This window comes from Canis lupus, chromosome 6, assembly GCF_048164855.1.
Source record: "Canis lupus baileyi chromosome 6, mCanLup2.hap1, whole genome shotgun sequence".
In the NCBI taxonomy this organism is placed as follows: Eukaryota; Metazoa; Chordata; class Mammalia; order Carnivora; family Canidae; genus Canis; species Canis lupus.
This window is the reverse complement of record NC_132843.1, coordinates 80134512-80152872: the sequence shown is the minus strand read 5'-3', so window position 1 is coordinate 80152872 and position 18361 is coordinate 80134512. Positions and strand designations below refer to the sequence as shown.

The 18361-nt window shown below is 63.4% G+C and overlaps 2 protein-coding genes across 3 annotated transcripts; one reads left to right on the top strand and one right to left on the bottom strand.

Moving 5' to 3' along the window:
• The first annotated feature begins 953 nt into the window (after positions 1-953).
• Positions 954-9521, top strand: ARL8A (ARF like GTPase 8A). 2 transcript variants are annotated; one of them, XM_072831425.1, is made up of 7 exons: positions 954-1129; positions 6117-6197; positions 6434-6507; positions 7252-7345; positions 7541-7608; positions 7795-7887; positions 8438-8577. In XM_072831425.1, coding segments are annotated over exons 1-7 (534 nt in total). In that variant the 5' UTR covers positions 954-1006; the 3' UTR covers positions 8439-8577. The 2 variants fall into 2 exon arrangements, with proteins under 2 accessions (XP_072687526.1, XP_072687525.1); XM_072831424.1 differs by having other exon boundaries at positions 959-1129; positions 7817-7887; positions 8438-9521.
• Positions 9522-12956: 3435 nt separating this feature from the next.
• GPR37L1 (G protein-coupled receptor 37 like 1) lies at positions 12957-17954 on the bottom strand. The gene is made up of 2 exons (XM_072831423.1): positions 17141-17954; positions 12957-14367 (listed from the first exon to the last, which is right to left on the bottom strand). Exons 1-2 carry the CDS (start codon positions 17768-17770, stop codon positions 13564-13566), a joined length of 1434 nt encoding a protein of 477 aa, XP_072687524.1. The 5' UTR covers positions 17771-17954; the 3' UTR covers positions 12957-13563.
• Between the last annotated feature and the right edge of the window lie 407 nt (positions 17955-18361).

Here is an 18361-nt window from a genome sequence, read left to right as displayed (position 1 = left end):
GGACGCCCAACTGTGAGTACATCTGAAAAACCAGATACTAAGGAGCACCCGCCCTGGGTCGGGACTGCCCTGGGGCCTGGGGGGAACGGCCAGCTCGGGGGCTCAGCGGGCCCTGCAGCCGCATCCTCGGAGGCCGCAGCATCCTGGCCCGCCCTGTGCCTCCCGCCGTTGGCTCTCCTTTGGGAGAAAACTTTGGCTTTCACCAAAACAGGCCAACTTTTCCGAGCACTGCCCGTCTTCCTCCCTGGAACCGCCCCTCCCCTGCAGGGGTTTATCTACGGATTATGATGACAGAAGCACCGGCGGGCAGCTGTTCCACTTGGGGTCGGGGCTGCCCAAACCAGCAGCTGAGGGCGAGTGTGGGTCACAGGACAAGACGGAGCATTGACGGGCCGGCCCGGTGGTCACTGTCGGTCACTGTCGGCTGCTTAGGTTGCTCCGGGGCAAGGACCCGGGAACAAAAAGCCTCCATCAGCCTCCGTGCAGGCCCCGGAAAGTGGGTGAAGCGTCCTTCTCTGCCTGCCGGACGCCAACCACCCCCCCCCCCCTGGCGGGCGCATCCCCCGCCGCAGGGCCGGGCCGGTGCCGGGCGCGGGCGGGAGGCAGGGCCGCGGGGTGGCGCGTCTCCCCGGGCGCCCGCAGGCGCAGGCCGAGCCCCGCGCCCCGCGCCCCGCGCCCCGGCCGCCCGCTGGGGTCGGGGGGGGCCGCGCCCGGGGCGCGCCGGGCGGCGGCGGCGGCGGCGGCGGCGGAGGGCGGCGGCGGCGGCGGCGGCGGCGGCGGGGGCGGGGGCGGGGGCGGGGGCGCCGAGGCCACACCCATCGGCGCGCGGCTCCGGGGCAGCGAGTCGTCGGCCGCCGCGCTCCAGCCTCCGCCCGCTCCGAGCCGCGGACCCGGGCCGCACGGGAGGGGCCGCTCGGGCCGCAGCGCGAGGGCAGCGAGGGGCGGCGGCGGCGGCGGCGGCGGCGGCGGCGGCGGCGGGCACCGGGCGGGGCCGGCGGCGGCGACCATGATCGCTTTGTTCAACAAGCTGCTGGACTGGTTCAAGGCCCTGTTCTGGAAGGAGGAGATGGAGCTCACGCTGGTCGGGCTGCAGTACTCGGGCAAGACCACCTTCGTCAACGTGATCGCGGTGCGCGGGCGGCGCGGGCGGGGAGCGGCGGGCGCCTGGGGCCTAGCGCGGCCGCGGGGACCCGGGGCGGGGGGCGCGGCGGGGCGGGGGCCGGGCCGCGGGCGCGCGAGGCGGGGCGGGGGCGCCAGAGGGCACAGCGCCCCCGGCCCCGCGGAGGGGGCATGACGGGGCGAAAGTGCTCGGGCCTCCCCGCCCCGCGTGCGGACGGCCGGCTGGGGGAGGGGGCGCGGGCGAGCCCAGCCCCGCCCCGCGGCTCTAACCCTCGGCGCCCCTGGTGCCCCCGCGGCCCTAACCCTCGGACCCCCCGCGGCTCTAACCCTCGGCGCCCCTGGTGCCCCCGCGGCCCTAACCCTCGGACCCCCCGCGGCTCTAACCCTCGGCGCCCCTGGTGCCCCCGCGGCCCTAACCCTCGGACCCCCCCGCGGCCCTAACCCTCGGACCCCCCGCGGCTCTAACCCTCGGCGCCCCTGGTGCCCCCACAGCACTAACCCTCGGACCCCCCGCGGCTCTAACCCTCGGCGCCCCTGGTGCCCCCGCGGCCCTAACCCTCGGACCCCCCCGCGGCCCTAACCCTCGGACCCCCCGCGGCTCTAACCCTCGGACCCCCCGCGGCCCTAACCCTCGGACCCCCCCGCGGCCCTAACCCTCGGACCCCCCCGCGGCCCTAACCCTCGGACCCCCCGCGGCTCTAACCCTCGGCGCCCCTGGTGCCCCCGGGGCTCTAACCCGCTGCCGGAAGAGGAAGCCTGGCGCTGGAGGGGGAGGGGCGGTAGCCCCGGGGCTGGAGCCGGGGCATCAGCGGAGGCTCAGCGGCTCCTCTGGGCGACCCCGCGGCGTCCTGGTCCTGGGGGTCGGGAGGGCGGCCTCCTAAGGGACTTTGGAGAGGCCGCCGCGCCCAGAAGTTGCCGCGGGGGGAGCCCCGGACCGCAGCCCGAGTTGGAGGGGCGCTGCCCACCCTGGGGACCCGGAGCCCTGAGGCCTTGGGTCGAGGCCGGCCTGCGCGATTGGCGGTTCGCCGCCAGGGAGTGGTGGGGAAAGAGTTAAAATCTGTCTCAGAAAAAGGGAAGACGAGCTCCATGGCAGTGTGAGCTGAGGCTGCAGTAATGGCTGCGGCCTGCCTTGCAGACCCGGCTGCACTGGGCCTGGGACTCCGGGGGGCCTTGAGGCCGGGCCGGGGTGGTCCCGCCTCGCCCCAGCATGCTCCCCGAGAAGGCCGGGTTGGCCACATAGTGCCCGAAAACGCGCATCGCGAGATAGGTCAGCAAAGAAGTGTGGTGGGTCAGCGAGGTACCTGAGGTACCTGAGGTACCTCCCTGCGCCCGCGTTCCCGGCCCTCCTGGAAGAAGAGGGCCCCCTGACGCATCTCAGCATCCCAGGAGGAGCGCTGCCTGAGGCGGGAGGGCCGCACCTCGCCTCGGCTCCGGCCTGGAGCTGCGGGTGACCCATGGTCACATGTTTAGGCACCAGCTTCCCTTTTCCAAACATGCCTTGCACATGACCTCTGCTCCTTCCTCCACCCCATGGTTCCTGGCTCCTCATCTGCCAGGGTGAGACCTTCGGGCCCCTGCTGGGGGTTTTGGCATGCCGGTTTCCTAGGCAGCGTGCACCCCTGAGCTCCCGTCTGCCCAGGCTCTGGCCCTAGAGTCTGGCCCCTAGTTAGATTTGGCACTGACTCAAGCCCTTGGGCCCCTTGGGCAGGAGCATAATGCCTGGACTCTGATCCTGCAGGCCTGGGTGCCTCGGCTTCTAGGCATTTTGACCTGGGACATGTCTCCAGGGTAAGGCCAAGAGGAGGAACAAGTTGCTGCTGCTCTGATGGCTCAGCCTAGGTGTCACCTCCAGGCCCCAGGGAAGCTTCTCTCATGGGGCATTTATGAATGTCATGCTCCTGGGTGGAGATCCACAGGCCCCTGGGTGGGTTCCACTCCCTGGCCAGGAGGGCCTCCTCTAGACCTGCATCACGTCCAGAACAGGAACAGAACTCAAGAGTCACAAATGACACTGCCAGGGTCAGAGTTTCCGGGATGTACAGAGACAGCCTAGCCCATGCATTCCCTTTTTTGAAATTAAATTTGCCACTTTGGCTCTCACATCCTAAAAAGTGCAAGCAAAATTTCCCTTTAAAGAAAAACCACCCCTCATGGAGATTTCAGTGGGAGTTCTAGCATCAGGGGAACTGGTGTTCTCAGATCCTCCCGGGTTCCAGCACTCACATTTCTGCCCACCTGCTGTATAACCACAGTAGAGCGTCTTTCAGAAGGAAATGAAGAATCGGAACCCCTGGGCTCTGTTCCCATGCCCACTACTGACTCTGAATCACCTTTCCTGTTCATTTGGCATCTGTTTGCCTCAGCTTTTTTCCCATTTGGCTTTTTCTACTCACTATATGAGGCCCGACTGTAAATAAAATTGAGTTTATGTGTCTTAGCCACTCAGCAGGCTAATGTGAACTGGAGAAAAAAAATTATGTAGAGACTTCTCGCCACTTCTAAGAACTTAAAACTTAGGTTTGGAGTTCTTCTGAAAAAGCTGTCATGTAGAAGGTAGGAGATGATTTGCCTGAGGGAAACAAGAGAGCCATTTTCAAATATCTCAAGCCATTTAAATATGTAAAAGACTGTCCTGTGCAAGAACTAGTCTTGGGGTTCCCAAGCCTTTGGAGCAAGGGATGGCAGTTATAGGAAGATGGATTTTTGACTCATTATAAAGAATTCTCTTGGAGAATTGGAGCCCACCTAAGAGGGAATGAGCCACAGGGTATTCAAGTCTGGGACGAGAGGTTAGACCAGGTGACTTTGGGGTCACTTCCAACCTTAAACGAACAGCTTGTGAGATCAGGAGGTGTTAGCAGGGAAATGAAGTCATAACTTGGTTCCAACTTAGCTTAGGTTCACAGCTGAACTGGAAATATGGGTGCCAGGGAGCCTGTTCCCTAAAGGGCCTCCTAGCCCAGGATCACATGCGGCCAGGCTGGGCTTCTCATTTATATGGGAGCCTGTGGGTCTTCTAGTTGCCAGAGACGCCAGATGGCTTCTCATGTATATCCAGACCATTTCCAAGCACTTTGTGAGCCTGTTTTCCAGTCTCTAGGAAACAAAAACCCTTCTCCCCATTTTGCAGAAGGGAACCTCAAGGCCCAGAGATGTTGAAGTGTCTTGTCCAAGCTGCATCATGATGAGTGATTAACAAAAACTGGGCTTTCTTCTTCAGACCCTTATGTTCTTCATAAGCCCAGATGGGGGAGGAGTGGACTTTGGTCCAGCAGGCACCCCCACCCCCACCCTGGCACCCTGCTGGGGTCTGGGACTTAGAGGGCAAGTGGTTAGGGTCTCCATATTTAGTGGGAAGCCGTCCTCCTCCAGGGCACTCCTTTCTCTCGGTGATTAACTATTAGGGCTCTTGGACCCTTTTGATATCTGATGAAAACTAGAGGCCCTCGGTGACTCAGTCAATTAAGCACCCGACTCCGATTCCTGGTTTCAGCTCAGGTCAGGATCTCAGGGTCGTGACATTGAGCCCCTCATGGGGCTCTACAGCAGGTGTGGAGCCTGCTTCAGATGTTCTCCCCCTCTGTTCCCCAACCCCCACTTACTCTCTCTCTAAAACAAAACACACATTAGAGACCCTTTCCCCAGAGAGGTGTCCCTACAAACCGAAATTTTGCACATGTAGGTCAGGTGCAGTTTCAGGGGGTTCAGGGACTCTCCGAAGTCCATCTGTGTGGCCCGCAGGTTAGGGACCTGCTCCCTGCACCTTGCCGTGAGCATCCGTCATGGGGACTCAGTCCTCACTTCCCGGGCCTTGGAGCATGAGCCTGGGCAATTCCCGCAGGTGAAAGGGAACCAATCACTCTCATTCAGACGGGACCCTGGGAGTCTTCACTCGGGCCTGCAGGCTCTGAGTAAGAGCTCATGCCTCCTCCATCCTGGCTGATGCCGAGCCTCTGACTTTTTTACGTGACCTGAGGCAAATTATTGCTACCAGCTAGCAGCAGACAATGGCATGGTTCAGAGACACGGCTGTCACCCTGAGATTCCAGGCTACCGAAGCCCCGTCTCCTGCATCTGGGGGAGGCGGGTAGTAAACACAAGTGTCCTACCTGTGAACATGGAGGTGACCTTGGAGGGAGTTTTTTGGCCTTACTTCAAGCCTGGGGCTGGTTTAGAGCAATCTAGACATCTTGGAGACAATGTAGAAGGGGAGAAACGAACATCATTAGAATTCAAAAACTGGGTTGTGGGGTCTGGAATTACAGTCCACTCCTAATTATCCAGCAGACACGTGCTAGTGTTGTTAACGGGGGGGGCAGGGTTCGCCGCCCCAGGAAGCGCTCAGTCTCGTGGGGACGCAGGAGGCAACAGGGGATGTAGAGTGTGGATCACCCCCCCTAACAAATGGAGGGTAGTGCAAATACACCAGAACCGTAGACAGTCCAGAAATTGCTGGGTGTGCACTGCACTTTGGGGGGCCCTGTTCATCTTCCCTCCCACTGTTTGCTGCTAGTTTGAAGATCCGTATGCCCGCTTCCCTTGTGGTCCCCCCACTGTTTTACCATGACCTGTTTGAAATTCTTTTGCTGGGAGCTCATTGTTCCTCTGCTCCGCTGGAGACTCAGTACAGTAAAGGGGCTTCTGTTCCAACACAGAGATGTTGGTGAGACCTCAGGAAGAATTTGTTCTCGGTGTAGGCTGAGACTGAGAGTGCCTGGAGGGGAGGTGCCTCGTGCTCACGGGGGTGGGGGTTGGGGGGGGCTGTGGCGTGGGGGGGGCTGTGGCGTGGGGTGGGCCCCTGAGATGCTTATGGCCGTCCTGCTGGGAAGCAGGGGACACTCGGGAGATGGCCCCGTGCCCCTTGCATACGGGGCCCGCGAGGCTCTGGCCTGGCCTCTGCTTTATCCTCGCGGCCTCATGGCTGTGGCTGCCGGGGACGGCGCGTCTGGGTTCCACCGATCTGTACCCCCCCTTCCAATTCTGACTCTTCCTTGCAGTCAGGACAGTTCAATGAGGACATGATCCCCACCGTGGGTTTCAACATGCGCAAAATCACCAAAGGGAACGTGACCATCAAGGTGAGCGGCAGGAAGGCGAAGAAGAGCACCTGTGTGCATATTGGGGCGGGGCAGCCGGGGGGAGCTGGGAGGGTGTCTGAGACCCCGGGAGGAGAGGCGGGAGAGGCTGGGAGAGTTGGGGAAAGGCCGCAAGATGCCTGAGGCAGGCCAAGGGCTGTAGGGACAGGAGGGAAGGGAGCCGGTTGGGTCAGGTTGCTGGGCTGCTGCTGAGACATGTCACCCTCTCTCTCACTCAGCTCTGGGACATCGGGGGACAGCCCCGATTCCGCAGCATGTGGGAGCGCTACTGCCGAGGAGTGAGCGCCATCGTGTAAGTGCAGGGCCAGGTGGGGAGGAGGACGCGGGGCTCAGCCTCCCCTGCCACCCGGCCTCCCTGCCTGCGGGGACCATGGGGCAGAACCGGATGAGTCACAAACCTCGGTCCATGATACACCGTCCAGTCCATGCGGGGCCTGCCTTTACTTCACGAGCCGCATGTTTCTCACCTGCGAAGCACTCGGAGCACCTCCCGGCCAATCTGAGGGCCAGAGTGTCAACCGAAGGCACCGGTGTCTTCCTGCCTCCCCCAACCTAGAGTTACCACCATCCTGAGTTTCGTGATTTAAATGATTCATTCCCCTGCTTTTTAAAAATAATTGTATCTTATCTGTATGTAGATGTATGTATATACATGCCCAACAAAAGATTGTTTCATTTTCACTGTTTTTTAGAAGTATCTCGCTGTAAGAAAATCTGGGGATTCCTTTGCTTTTTTCATTCAACCATGGCCAGTCTTCCCATGCAGACCTAAGAGGGTCACTGGGAGGGATTTACACCTAATCTGAAAGGGCCAAGCTTCACACACACACACACACACACCCCGTGTGACAGCTTCTCTAGAGGGGACTGGATGACAGGGTAATGGCGGGCCGTGGAGGAGGCCCAGGTGGCCCAGAGATGCAGAGGTGACCGAGCCGGAACAAGATGTTTTCCCCTGCAAGCACAGCTCCTCCTCTTCCTACCTCTCAGCCCTGAGTGTCAACATGCCTGCCCCATCCTGCCGTCTGTCCCCCAGGTACATGGTGGACGCCGCTGACCAGGAGAAGATTGAGGCCTCCAAGAACGAGTTGCACAACCTACTGGACAAACCCCAGCTGCAGGGCATCCCGGTCAGCAGCCCTAACGGAGCGGGAGGGGAAGGAGCCCGCTGGGCAGTCACTGGGGGCAGGGCAGGAAGCAGGGGAAGGCCAGGCGCCCTCAGGGTGGCGGGGGGGGGGGGGGGGGGGAGGGGGGGGGACACACCGGGAAGCAGATAGCCTGGCCCGGCCACCCTGGACCAAGTCCTTGCCGTCCCTCCTCTGTAGGTCTTAGTCCTGGGTAACAAGCGAGACCTCCCGGGAGCACTGGACGAGAAGGAGCTGATTGAGAAAATGTGAGTGGTTACCCTAGCCTTCCGCCTCCCGGATTTCCCAGGAGGTGGGGAGGCGCCCACTGCTGCTGTCAGTGTGGCCACCTGGCAGCAGCAGAGCCCACCCCGCCCGGGTGGGGGGTGGGGAGGGCAAAAGGGACGGACTCCAGCCCCAGCCCCAGGCGCCCTGGGCAGTCCTAGCCTCAGCAGGCTCTCCTCTGGTCCCCCCCAGGAATCTTTCTGCCATCCAGGACCGAGAGATCTGCTGCTACTCCATCTCCTGCAAAGAAAAGGACAACATTGGTGCGCGTGGGTATGGGGGAGCTGCTGGCATTCTGGGGACAGCCAGGGCCGGGGGTGGGTGGGTGGCATGGAGGCGCTTCTGGGTGTGCTGGAGCAGGACTCTCGAGGGTTTCCACTGCGCGGGGGGGCCTTGACGCCCAGAGTCCCTAGCTCTCGGTAGGACAGGTCCCGGGGGGCTCAGATTCTGAGCGTCAGCCTCGCCCTCCCCAGCTCCCCCCACTCCTGGCTTGTGTGATCTTAGGCAAATCGCCCCCTTCCGTGGGCCTCACTTCACCCTCTGTAACGTCACAGGGTTGGATGAAGTGATGCCTAGGCCCCAGGGTTGGATGAGGTGATGCCCAGGCCCCTTGGGGCGGGGCAGTCCATGGCGGCTCCCCTTCCCAGCACCCGGATACCCCTACCATGCTTTGGCTCTGGGTGACCTTAAAGTTGATCCCCAGCCGTGGTTTGTAGGCCCAGGGCTCCCACCACTCCCCTGGGTGTGCCTTGCACCTCCTCAGCCGGCCCACCGTGGGAAGGCCTATAAACTTCTCTGTTGTCCCCCGCCCAGACATCACCCTACAGTGGCTTATTCAACACTCAAAGTCACGGAGAAGCTGAGACTGCGGGCCTTCCCCCTCGGACCAGGGACCTGCTGTCATCCAAACCCGAAGCCGAGCTCCCCGCCCACTCCACCGTCCCCCCTAAGCCCGCCCCTCCTCACTTAGTGTGGGGAGGGGTCCTCTGGGGATCCCAGAGTCCTGTTCTGCTGAGGTTTCAACTCCTGATTTTATTGTAAAATAAACTGCTCCCCTTTCTGATCCCCTAACCTCTTGCCCTCCGCCCTTTATCCACCCTGTTTCCATCCTCCTAACGACCCAGCCCCACAGCCCCTGCCCTCCTCCCCGCAGTGCCCCCCCCACGCTGCCCTTTTCAACACTCTTCTGTTTTTGTCCTGTGTGTACAGTATATATATGTATATATCTTTTAATTTTTTAATTTAAGCAAAGACTAAAATCAAGCATTTGATGCTGCAGGGGCCCGTCAGGATCTGGGAGGGGGACGGTCTGGAAAGAAGGAAAGAGCTGCAGGGCTGGCCTGGGGGCAGGTGGGGATTAGGGAAGTGAAGGCTGACACCTGGGGCAGGTACCAGCTGGGCACCCGTGGACGTCCCCAGGTCCTGTTTGTTTCCCTTGCCAGTCTGGCCTGTCCCTGCAGTGCTTGAATATCACAGGCTGACAGGGAGCCTCCAGAGGCGCCCCTCTCCGCCCCCAGTCTCAGTGGGGGCCAGCGGGCACCACCCAGTGCCACAGACCACCGGGCCGCAGGGGCGGGAGGCCAGCCTCCTCGCTGCCCCCACGGCCCCTCCTGCCGGCTCCCGGCTCCTGCCCGGTTCCCAGGGCCCCCAACTCCATGGGCCACCTCATTTTCTGTTCTCGTTTTGCAGAGTTGCACAAGGAGAGAACTCAGCATGGGGGGTTGGTTCTTTGGGTTTTGTTTTGTTTATTTGTTTAATTTAATGATTTGTAAAGTGATGTTCCTCTTCCTTTTTTTACACTTTTAGCTCATATTTAACCTCTGTTTGGAAAATGATTCTTGTAACTGTACATTTTTTTGCCTCCTAACAACAAGAATAAATGACCAGTTTTGTGTTGGGGGGGTGTCGGGACCTGGTTATTTGTGCGTGGAGGCCGCGGAATGGCTGGCGGGCGGCGCCCCGGGCACAGACCGCCCCGAGAGGGAGGCACGCGCTCACACGGGCACACAATGGCACCCACAGAGCAGCCTCCGCACGCGTGCCCCACCCCCCCCCCCCCCCCCGCCCGCGGCCCTGCCTGCACACGTGCATGCACACGCCGCGAGCTCCAGCCCTGGGCTTGCAGCTGCCGGGGCGAGGAAGCCTGTGGGCTCCGGGTGCGGGAGCAGAGCTCCCCGCAGCCAGGATGGGGCCGCAGCCCGAGCCCCGCCCCCGCGCGCCCCCAGCCCCCCGCCGTTCCCCAGGGGCGCTGCTGAGGGCGGCCCCGCCTCCCTGCCGGGTAGGTGCCACCGGCCTCCTGGACAGGCTGCTCCTTAGTCCTCGGCTCAGTCCCCGTCCCCTCCCCAAGTGACCCCAGCCTCGGGAGCCGCCCCCCCCCGCGGCGGCTGCCTCAAAGCCTCGGGGCCCGGCTCACCCAAATCCAGGGCCGCCTTGACCCAGATCTGCGGGAAGCCGGGGCTCCCCGGCCCCGCCCCTCCAGGGTCCCGGCCCCGCCCCGGGCCCCGCCCCCTGGTTCCCCGGGCCCGCCCCTCCAGGCTCCCGGCCACGCCCCCTCAGGGCCCAGGCCCCGCCCCTCCAGGCTCCCGGCCTCGCCCCCTCAGGGCCCAGGCCCCGCCCCTCCAGGCTCCCGGCCACGCCCCCTCGGGGCCCCCAGGCCCCGCCCCTCCAGGCTCCCCGGCCACGCCCTTCGGGCTCCCCGCCCAGCCCCTCCAGGCCCCGCCCTCCAGCCCCCCCTGTCCCTCAGCACCTGGAAAGTGGAGCCCGCCCTGCGCCGCTCCAGGCCCTCAGCTCCTGCGTCTGCAGGGAGAAGGAGCCGCGGTCCGCTGGGATCTGGGAGCAGGGACCCCAGGGCTCAGGGCTCTGAGCCTCCCCAGCCCTCCCTCGGTGTCCAGGGCTCCCTCCTGCAGATACTTTCTGGCCAGAAATGACTTGCCGGGGGACGTGGTTCCCCACCGACAGGGGAGTTTGAGGAAAGAACGTGGATGGAAGTTGGCAAATGGAGCAAAATGATTTTAGGGTATCTTCCAGTTCTAAGGGATAGGAAACGTGCCCCCTGGTTAAGGAGGTGGCAGCTGGGACCGGGCTGCCCCCGTGCTCTCCTGGCTGCAGACGTGGCAGCGGTTCGCCCCTGGCCTGGGAGGCCGGGACAGGCCTGTCCCTCACACAGGGAGCGGGACCAGGACGGGGCAGGTGTCGGGGCTGACCTGCCTTTCCCCGTCCTGCGTCCCCTGTGAGGGTGACACCTGAGACCTGACGGGCTGAGCTGGTGAGCAGCAAGCAGGCATCCTCCTCCTGGGGCCTGCACACAGCAGGTGCCTAACTGCCTAAAGAACTTGTAAAATTTGGACAAGGAACAGACTGCGTGTATGTGTAAATGCCCGTGCCAGGGACCCTCTGAAGTGCCGAAACCCAGGTGAGCCTGGAGAGTCCCCCGGCCAAGCCTACCCTGTGGTACTAGGGAATTCATTTCCCAAGAGGGAGCAAGGAAGAAAAGGTGCCAGGTGTCACGCCAGATGCCGTATATATCTTGTCCCATTTAATGACTCCAAAGGAGGGCTTATTCCCATTCTACAGATGAGGAAACTGAGAGGCTCGGCAACTGCGTCCAGTCTGACTGGCGGGAGGTGGTTCTCTGGGCTCTGGGCGCCCAGCTGCTGTGGGAGGCCCGGTGGTCGCCCTCCCCCGGCGTCAGGGTCTGAGGGCTGGTGCAGAGTGCGCCCCAGGGAGGGAGAATGCCCGCGCTGCCTCTGAGCATCCCAGCTCGAATCTGCCGCCCACCACTGCGCCAACCTGCCCTCCCAGCCCAGGCCTGGGACCCCTAAGCAACAAATGCCACATTGTTCCCCCAGCTGGCCCAGGCTGGAGGGACGGTGGCTCTTTCCCAAGGCCTGCTGGCCTGCTGACTAATCTTGCAAGCCCTTCACGTTGGCAGGCATGGGAGGCAGTGGTGGTGGCAGGGCCTCGGAGACACCACCGCCCAACTCCCGAGGCCCGGAGCTGGACCGAGAGGCAGGGCTGTGGGGGTGGGCGCCCTCTGTGGAAAAGGCGTCCCAAACAGGATGCCGAGGCGCCCCCCTCCCCTGCCCTCAGCCTTCACCTCGGTTCACCCCCAGCCCCCTCCCTACAGCCCGGAGGAAGCCACTGGTGCAGCTAGGACTGGGGGGGCGGTAGCGGGGGCGGAGGGGGAGTGGGGGGTGCGGAGGGAATGGCCCCAGTAGCCTCGGAGCACCCAGCCTCCCTTTGGCCCCCTCTCCAGCCCGGCCCCCACCCACCCATCTTAAGTTTCTACAGACAAAGCTGCGGGCCTCGGTCACTGTGGCAACAGGTCTGCGGAGAGATGGGTGGGTGTCATTCCCCAGCACAAAGACTGTGCGCATGGCAGCCTCATCACTTAGCAACGGCCTCCCTCTCTCTTGGCGTCACCCGTCCTGGGGGTGGGTGCCAGGAAGGGAGAACAAGGCCATTAAGATGCCCAAGAGGGGGGAAGGAGGCTTGGGGCCGGGCAGGGCTGAGGCCAAGGGGTGTGGGTGGGGTGGACAAGGACAAAGGAGCCCGGGGCTCTCAGCGACCGCTGTCCCTCATCCTCCCGAGCCCCTGGGACCCTGCCGAGGCCCTGTGCTCATGTGCCAGGTGGATCTGGCAGGCAGGCGTGGCCAGGGACACCCAGGGCTGCCCTTGAAGGCGGTGGGGGCGGTTCTGAAGGAAGCAGGGGGTGATTTGTGGCCGAGGCCAAGGTGTCCCTTGTGCTTGACCTTGTGCCAGCTTCTCTGGGCCCAAGCAGGGTGAGGGAGCCTTTGGAAGGGCGCCGGGGGGACCCGGCGGAAGTGGGACACCCGGGCAGGGCCAGCAGGAGGGGCCGAAGGGTCTCTGGGGGCGCAGGATGGAGCTCTGGCTGCCAGGAAGGGGTGTGGTGGGGGCAGACAGGGACCAGCCAGCTGGGCCGGCTATGGGCAAAACAGTCTGTTCTAGAAGCTGAACAAGAGCAGCTCTCAGAGTCAGAGGCTGGAAGCCCCCCGGGCTCACGGAGGGCAGGCCGCTGGCTCCTCCAGAATGGGGGCTTTGTGAGAGGGGAGTGCGGTGGGGGCTCCAGGAGAGACGAGTTTGCAGCTCTCGGCTTCCCAAGGGCGCTCGGGTCAGGCCAGGAGGGAGGCTTAGTGCTCTGCGTCCTGAGCCTGCGAAAGCCAAGGGGCCGGGGGGCTGCCCAGGACTCCAGCCACGGCCGGGAGGGGCCCAGGTGGCCAGCACGAAGCCTCAGGGGCGCCGCCTGTCCTGGGGAGGGCTGGGTGCGTCTGGGCTGGCAGGACGTGGCAAGAAACTCCAGTGGGCACAGGGGTGCTGCTACCTACTTTATTGTTTTTGACGGGTCTTCTACGGGGCGCGGGGCCTACCAAGGGAGGTGGGGACCGGGCAGCCCAGGATACGTCCAAGGAGGAAGAGGAAGGAGAGAGCAATCCTCTGGGAGAAGAGCAGGTGCCAGGAGGAGGAGGAGGAGGAGGAGGAGTCCGAGCCCAGGGCAGACCTGGTCTGGAGAAGAGCCAGGCAGGGCTGGCCTCCAAGGGCCCCTAGTCTAGGACGGATGAGTGTCAGGAGCCGACACGTAGAGAGGGCCCAACTAAAGGGCAGAGCGTTCCAAGACAGACAGGCGAAGCTCTGGCTCCCAGCTGGGGGGACTGGGGCTTTCTAGGCAGTTCTGGGGACCCGGAAGCATCACCACCCACCCGTTGAGAGCACAGGGCAGGAAGGCCCCGCGAGCGACGGGGGAGGGGGCGTTGACAGGCCTGCACCCGAACCCCAACGAGAGGAAGCAAGTCCACCCTAGACAGCAAGACGGGCAGAGAAGCAAGACCTATGGAGACAGAAACACCAGACACAGGCTGGGGCGGCCCTCCACCCTCACCCCCCCACCCTGCTCCCCAGCCTCCCCAGCCTGCAGCCCGGCCTCAGCAAGGTGTGCCCAGGGGCAGGAGCGGGGGCGACTCCCTGGGCTTGTGGAAGTAGATGGAGGAGGGCATCTCGGTCTTGGGCTTGCTGTCCGAGCCGCCGCCCGGGGCGTCGGGGCCGCCGCACGCCCCGCAGCAGCAGCAGCAGCAGCCCAGGAAGGCCCGGCCCAGCGGCCTGCAGATGCACAGGAGCAGCACGGGCGTGACGGCTCCCTTGACGAAGGTGGAGAACTGGTTGATGAGGCCCAGGAGGCCCAGGGTCTGGCGCGTGAGCTCCGTGGAGAGGTAGGCCACCACGATGTTGCAGACGTTCTCGGGGAGCGTGCACAGGGCGTAGACCACCGTCAGGCCCACCACTGTGCCGTTGAGCTGGCTCTCGCACTGCTCATGCTTGCCCGGCCGGCACTCGGCCTTCCGGCCCGGCGGGCCCCGCACCCGCCACGTCACCAGCTGGCAGGTGACGGTGAAGAGGATGGGGAGGCAGAAGTAGCAGCCAAAGTACCACCACATGCGGGCGTTCTGGTAGGTCATCACCAGCGAGTACAGGGACTCGGGCAGGCTGGCCGAGGGTTTCATGATGCAGGAGTCCGCGGTGCCCCCGGCGGCCGGCTCCTGCCACAGCTGCCACAGCAGGAGCTCGGGCACCGCCAGGATCATGGAGCCCACCCAGATGACGGCCAGCTTGGCCAGGATGGATTGGCAGCGCTCAATGGGCCGCGCCTTGGGCAGGGTGCTGGTGGCCACGTGGAAGCGGTCGATGCCTAGGGCGCAGAGGCTGAAGGTGGTGACCCCCAGAGAGGAGACCTGCAGGCAGAGGCGTGGGGGAGAGGGGCGCGCGGTCAAACCGGGGGCCAGGAGGGGGCCCGGTTCCGGCCGAGACGGGGCGGAAAGGACAGGCCTGAGTGCCAAGGGCGGAAAGGACAGGCCTGACAGTGAGCATCTCCCGGCGTCAGGCGTCAGGCCCTGCACACGCGTCAGCAACCCCTGCAGCCAGGTGAAGAAGCCGCTCAGGCCGGACAATGGGGGCCACGTGCAGGCCGGCCCAACCCTGTGCACCCCCCTTCTCTGCCTTTGGGCCAGGGAGTGAATGGCCTGGGTCCCCGGGGGCCCGAGCGCTCGCTGAGACTTTGGAAACTCCTCTCTACTGAGGAACCAAGACAAACACCTAGAGGTTCCGGGCCCTCGTAGTCCCTTCCCCACAACGTCCCATTATGTGCATCAGGGTGAATGGTTTCCAAACGTGGCTCACACTCACACTCGCTCTCGCACACTCAGTCTCCCTGTCCTGTCCAGAAAAGCCCCCGGGGCCTGGCTGCGTGGGGAAGCAGCCCCAAGCACACAGGAAGACCCCCCTAGGAGCTGAGGGGAAGAAGCCAGGGCCGCAGGGGAAGAGAAGAGAGGAAGGGGCGAACCCTCCCACGCTGCTGGGCGATGGCCGACCACACTCAGGGATTGTGCTCAGATCCCCCCTTCTGTCCAAACGCTTCCCTCTTCTGGCGGGGGAGACAATCTCTGGCTCATTAGCACTGCCACCAAGGGATCTTTGTGAGAACCCGTGCCCCTCACTTGGCGGGGGAGCCCAGGCCGGCGGAGGGGCATCCTTTGGGCTCAGACAAAACCAAAAACAACAAAAAACAAAACCGAATTCCAAGCTGCCTTCTGCTGCTCCCTCCTGCAGAGGGGCTCCAGGCGGGGGTGTTTTACCTCCTACCCCACCACGCAGCCTCAAGTGGGCCTCGATCAGCTCCCGGGCATCTCCACCTCTAGGAGGTGTGGGGCGGGCGGCCTGGGCTGTGTCGGCCACCGCCGAGGTGTTAGGTGTGTCGAGATCCATGGTCAGGCAGGGCCAGGCTTCACGGCCTGCCAGCCACGTGCAGGCACGGGTTCCCGTACATCTGCCCTCCTCCTCTCGGTTCTTAGACCCTTTACCGCAAAAACCCTACACTTACTGAATTAGTTTGACTCTAAGGACTTTGTACATATTACTCACTGAATCCTGCGAGAATCTATTGAGATACTTTTATTATTACTATTATCCCCAACTGACAGAGGGCAAACCTGGGGTGTAGACAGGTTAGGTAAGTCACCTGTGTCACTGAGCTGGTGAGGGGCCAAGCCCGGTTCCTACCTCTCACGGGGTGCTGGGCTCTGTGCCCCCATGACAACGAGGATGTCAAGGCTAGCCCCAGTTGTAGGATCTTCTTTCAGGTTCGAGTAACTTTGGGTGCCCGTTGGGTGGTCTCCCTGGGTTGGGGAGGACACCAGGGGGCCACACCAGCTGCTGGGCCTCCGTCTGTCCAGACATGAAGTCCTCACTGATATGCAGTGAACTGGGGACAGAGTTGGGCACAGGACATAGACACCTGACCCTAATCCCTTCTCCACCCAGGTCCCACGACCCCGTCCGCCCTCCCTAGAGCGGCAGCCTTCCCGGGGAGGCCAGTCACTCCAGTGCTCATTAGTCCCCGCCCCTGCAGCATAGCCAAAGTCTGAAAGGCCGCCTGCTGATGCCGTGCTCTTGTGCAGAGGGACGCAGTGGCCTGCCTGCCCGGGGCTTGCAGCGGTGCACGTCTATTGGGGTATCTCTGTAATGTTCCGATTCGGCCGTCCGCACGCTGTCTACACAACCACCACCGCTCGTGTGCCCGTCTGAAGGTGGAAGTTCCCAAAGGAGAGGGAGGTGGGTGGTTCACTCCAGAATTGGGTAGAGAAACCTGCCGGCGGGGCCATCTGGTCTACCCCACGGTTGGGAGCTAAGCAACCTGCGCAGGAGTTGTGACCTGCCCAGCGACCCCCTGCATGTCAGAGACAGAGCTGACGCTGACCCCCCACCCCCGGCTCCAGCACCGTTTCTGAGAGCAACACCCATCATGGCAAGGAAGGGACTTTCCTTCTAACGTTTGTATTCATGGGGAGTGGACACCGGCTGGGGGTCGGAGGGCTGCAGGACACTGGGGTCTCCTTTCCCAGTCCGCTTAGGGAAGCAGGGTATTCAGAAGTAAGGAGGGTAGGACGGCTGAGTGGCTCAGTGGTTAGCTCAGGGCATGACCCTGGGGTCCTGGGATTGAGTCTCGCCCAGGGCTCCCTGCAGGGAGCCTGCTTCTCCCTCTGCCTGTGTCTCTGCCTCTCTCTGTGTCTCTCGTGAATAAATAGATAAATCCTTTAAACAATTTTTTGAAAAAGAAGTAAAGAAGGACAGGGCAGTGTCAGTGGTACAAAGGGAGAAAAAGGAGACATACCCCGCCCAGATAGAGCGATTTTTTAGGAGGAAAATGGAAGGGGGTGAAGGCAGGGGAGGGGACAGCTCAGAGGAAAGAGGGAGGGGGACAGATCTGCCGCGCGGGAGACCAGGCTGGGGCCGGCCCGCCGGCTCCCACACACGTTCCTGCCCCACCTTGCCCGCTGAGTTTACCCGACAGCTCCCAGGAGCCCATACAGCAGGTGTCTCCTTGCCCAAACTGGAAGAGAAGCAAGACAGGGCTCCAGGCCTCCGGGGTCCTGCGCGCCTGCGCGTCCCACTCCCAACAGCCTGGCGCCTGCAGCCCCAGAGCCTCCCTCTAGCAGGACACACACTCACCTCCATGAAGGGCACGGCCCGGCAGGAAACGTCGCCCAGCAACCTCTGCTTGGTGATCTCATTGAAGATGACCACGGGGAGGCAGAAAAAGAGGACCAGAAAATCCCAGAGGGCAAGGCTCGCCAGGATGGAGTTCCAGGCACTCTTCAGGTAGTAGCTGTGCCACACGATGCACATGACCGACAGGTTCCCCACGATGCCCACAGCAAACACCACCAGGGCCAGGAGCATGATGGCATACGCACCGTATGAGCTCTCGGTCACCGGGTACAGGGGGTTCTGGATCTGCAGCCTCTGGCCCGGCGTCCCCGTCAGATTGCCCCGAGGCTCCGGGCCGCGGCCCGGGGCGCCCCTGTCCTTGTCTGGGTCGGGACTGGTGGCCGTCAGGGGCTTGGTGGGCTGCAGGTCAGCCGGGTGGATGGGCCGGGGGTACTCGGCCCAGTCCTCGGGCACATACTGCTGCACCCCCTTGGCCTCCTCGTCCTCAGTGCCTCTTCTGGGCCGGCTCTGCTGCCCCTGGGCCTCAGCCCCGTGCCTGCCTGAGTGCGGGGCCGCACCCCCCCACACTCTGCTCGGCCCCGCAGCCAAGACCACGGCAAGAGAGACGGTCAGCGGCCACGGCCACTGCATGGCCGGACGAGCAGGAGGCAGCGGCCCCACGGACAGTAGGTGAGGGCGAGGGACCCGGGCGCCGGGCGGACTGGTTGGAGGCAGCTGGCCGCTTGGTCCGCCTCCAGTCAGGCGTCTGGCATCACCAGCCTGCTCCAGTAGACTCGCGCTGCGCCCTCCCACCCTGCTGGCCGGGCGCTGGGCAGGGCCCTCTGCTGGGCATAGAGCACTCTTTGCTGTCCTCACGCATCTCGCCCTCCAGGACACTCCTCCTCGGGCAGCAGCGGACCAGAGCCACAGGGCCCTCAGAGGCCACCCGCTCTCGGCCTCAGGAGCCAGAGGGCACATGGCTGGCCTAGGGGCCCATGGGGTGCAGAGGCGGCGCCAAGACCAAACCACGGGCTCCAGACTCTGCCTTGGGAGACGACCCGCCGGCCGCTCCAACTGGGGTGACCAACGCAGGCAGCCGGGGGCTCAGGGGCTGAGCGTCTGCCTCGGGCCCAGGGCGTGACCCCGAGGTCCTGGGATCGAGTCCCGCGTCAGGCTCCCTGCATGGAGCCTGCTTCTCCCTCTGCCTGTGTCTCTGCCTCTCTCTCTGGGCCTCATGAATAA

Coding starts and splice junctions, on each gene's coding strand:
- GPR37L1 (XM_072831423.1), bottom strand. CDS start 17,770: ATGCAGTGGCCGTGGCCGCTGACCGTCTCTCTTGCCGTGGTCTTGGCT. Junction 14,368..17,140: donor GGGCCGTGCCCTTCATGGAG/GTGAGTGTGTGT, acceptor CTCTGCCTGCAG/GTCTCCTCTCTGGGGGTCAC.
- ARL8A (XM_072831424.1), top strand. CDS start 1,007: ATGATCGCTTTGTTCAACAAGCTGCTGGACTGGTTCAAGGCCCTGTTC. Junction 7,346..7,540: donor CCCAGCTGCAGGGCATCCCG/GTCAGCAGCCCT, acceptor CCTCCTCTGTAG/GTCTTAGTCCTGGGTAACAA. Junction 7,609..7,816: donor AAGGAGCTGATTGAGAAAAT/GTGAGTGGTTAC, acceptor GGTCCCCCCCAG/GAATCTTTCTGCCATCCAGG.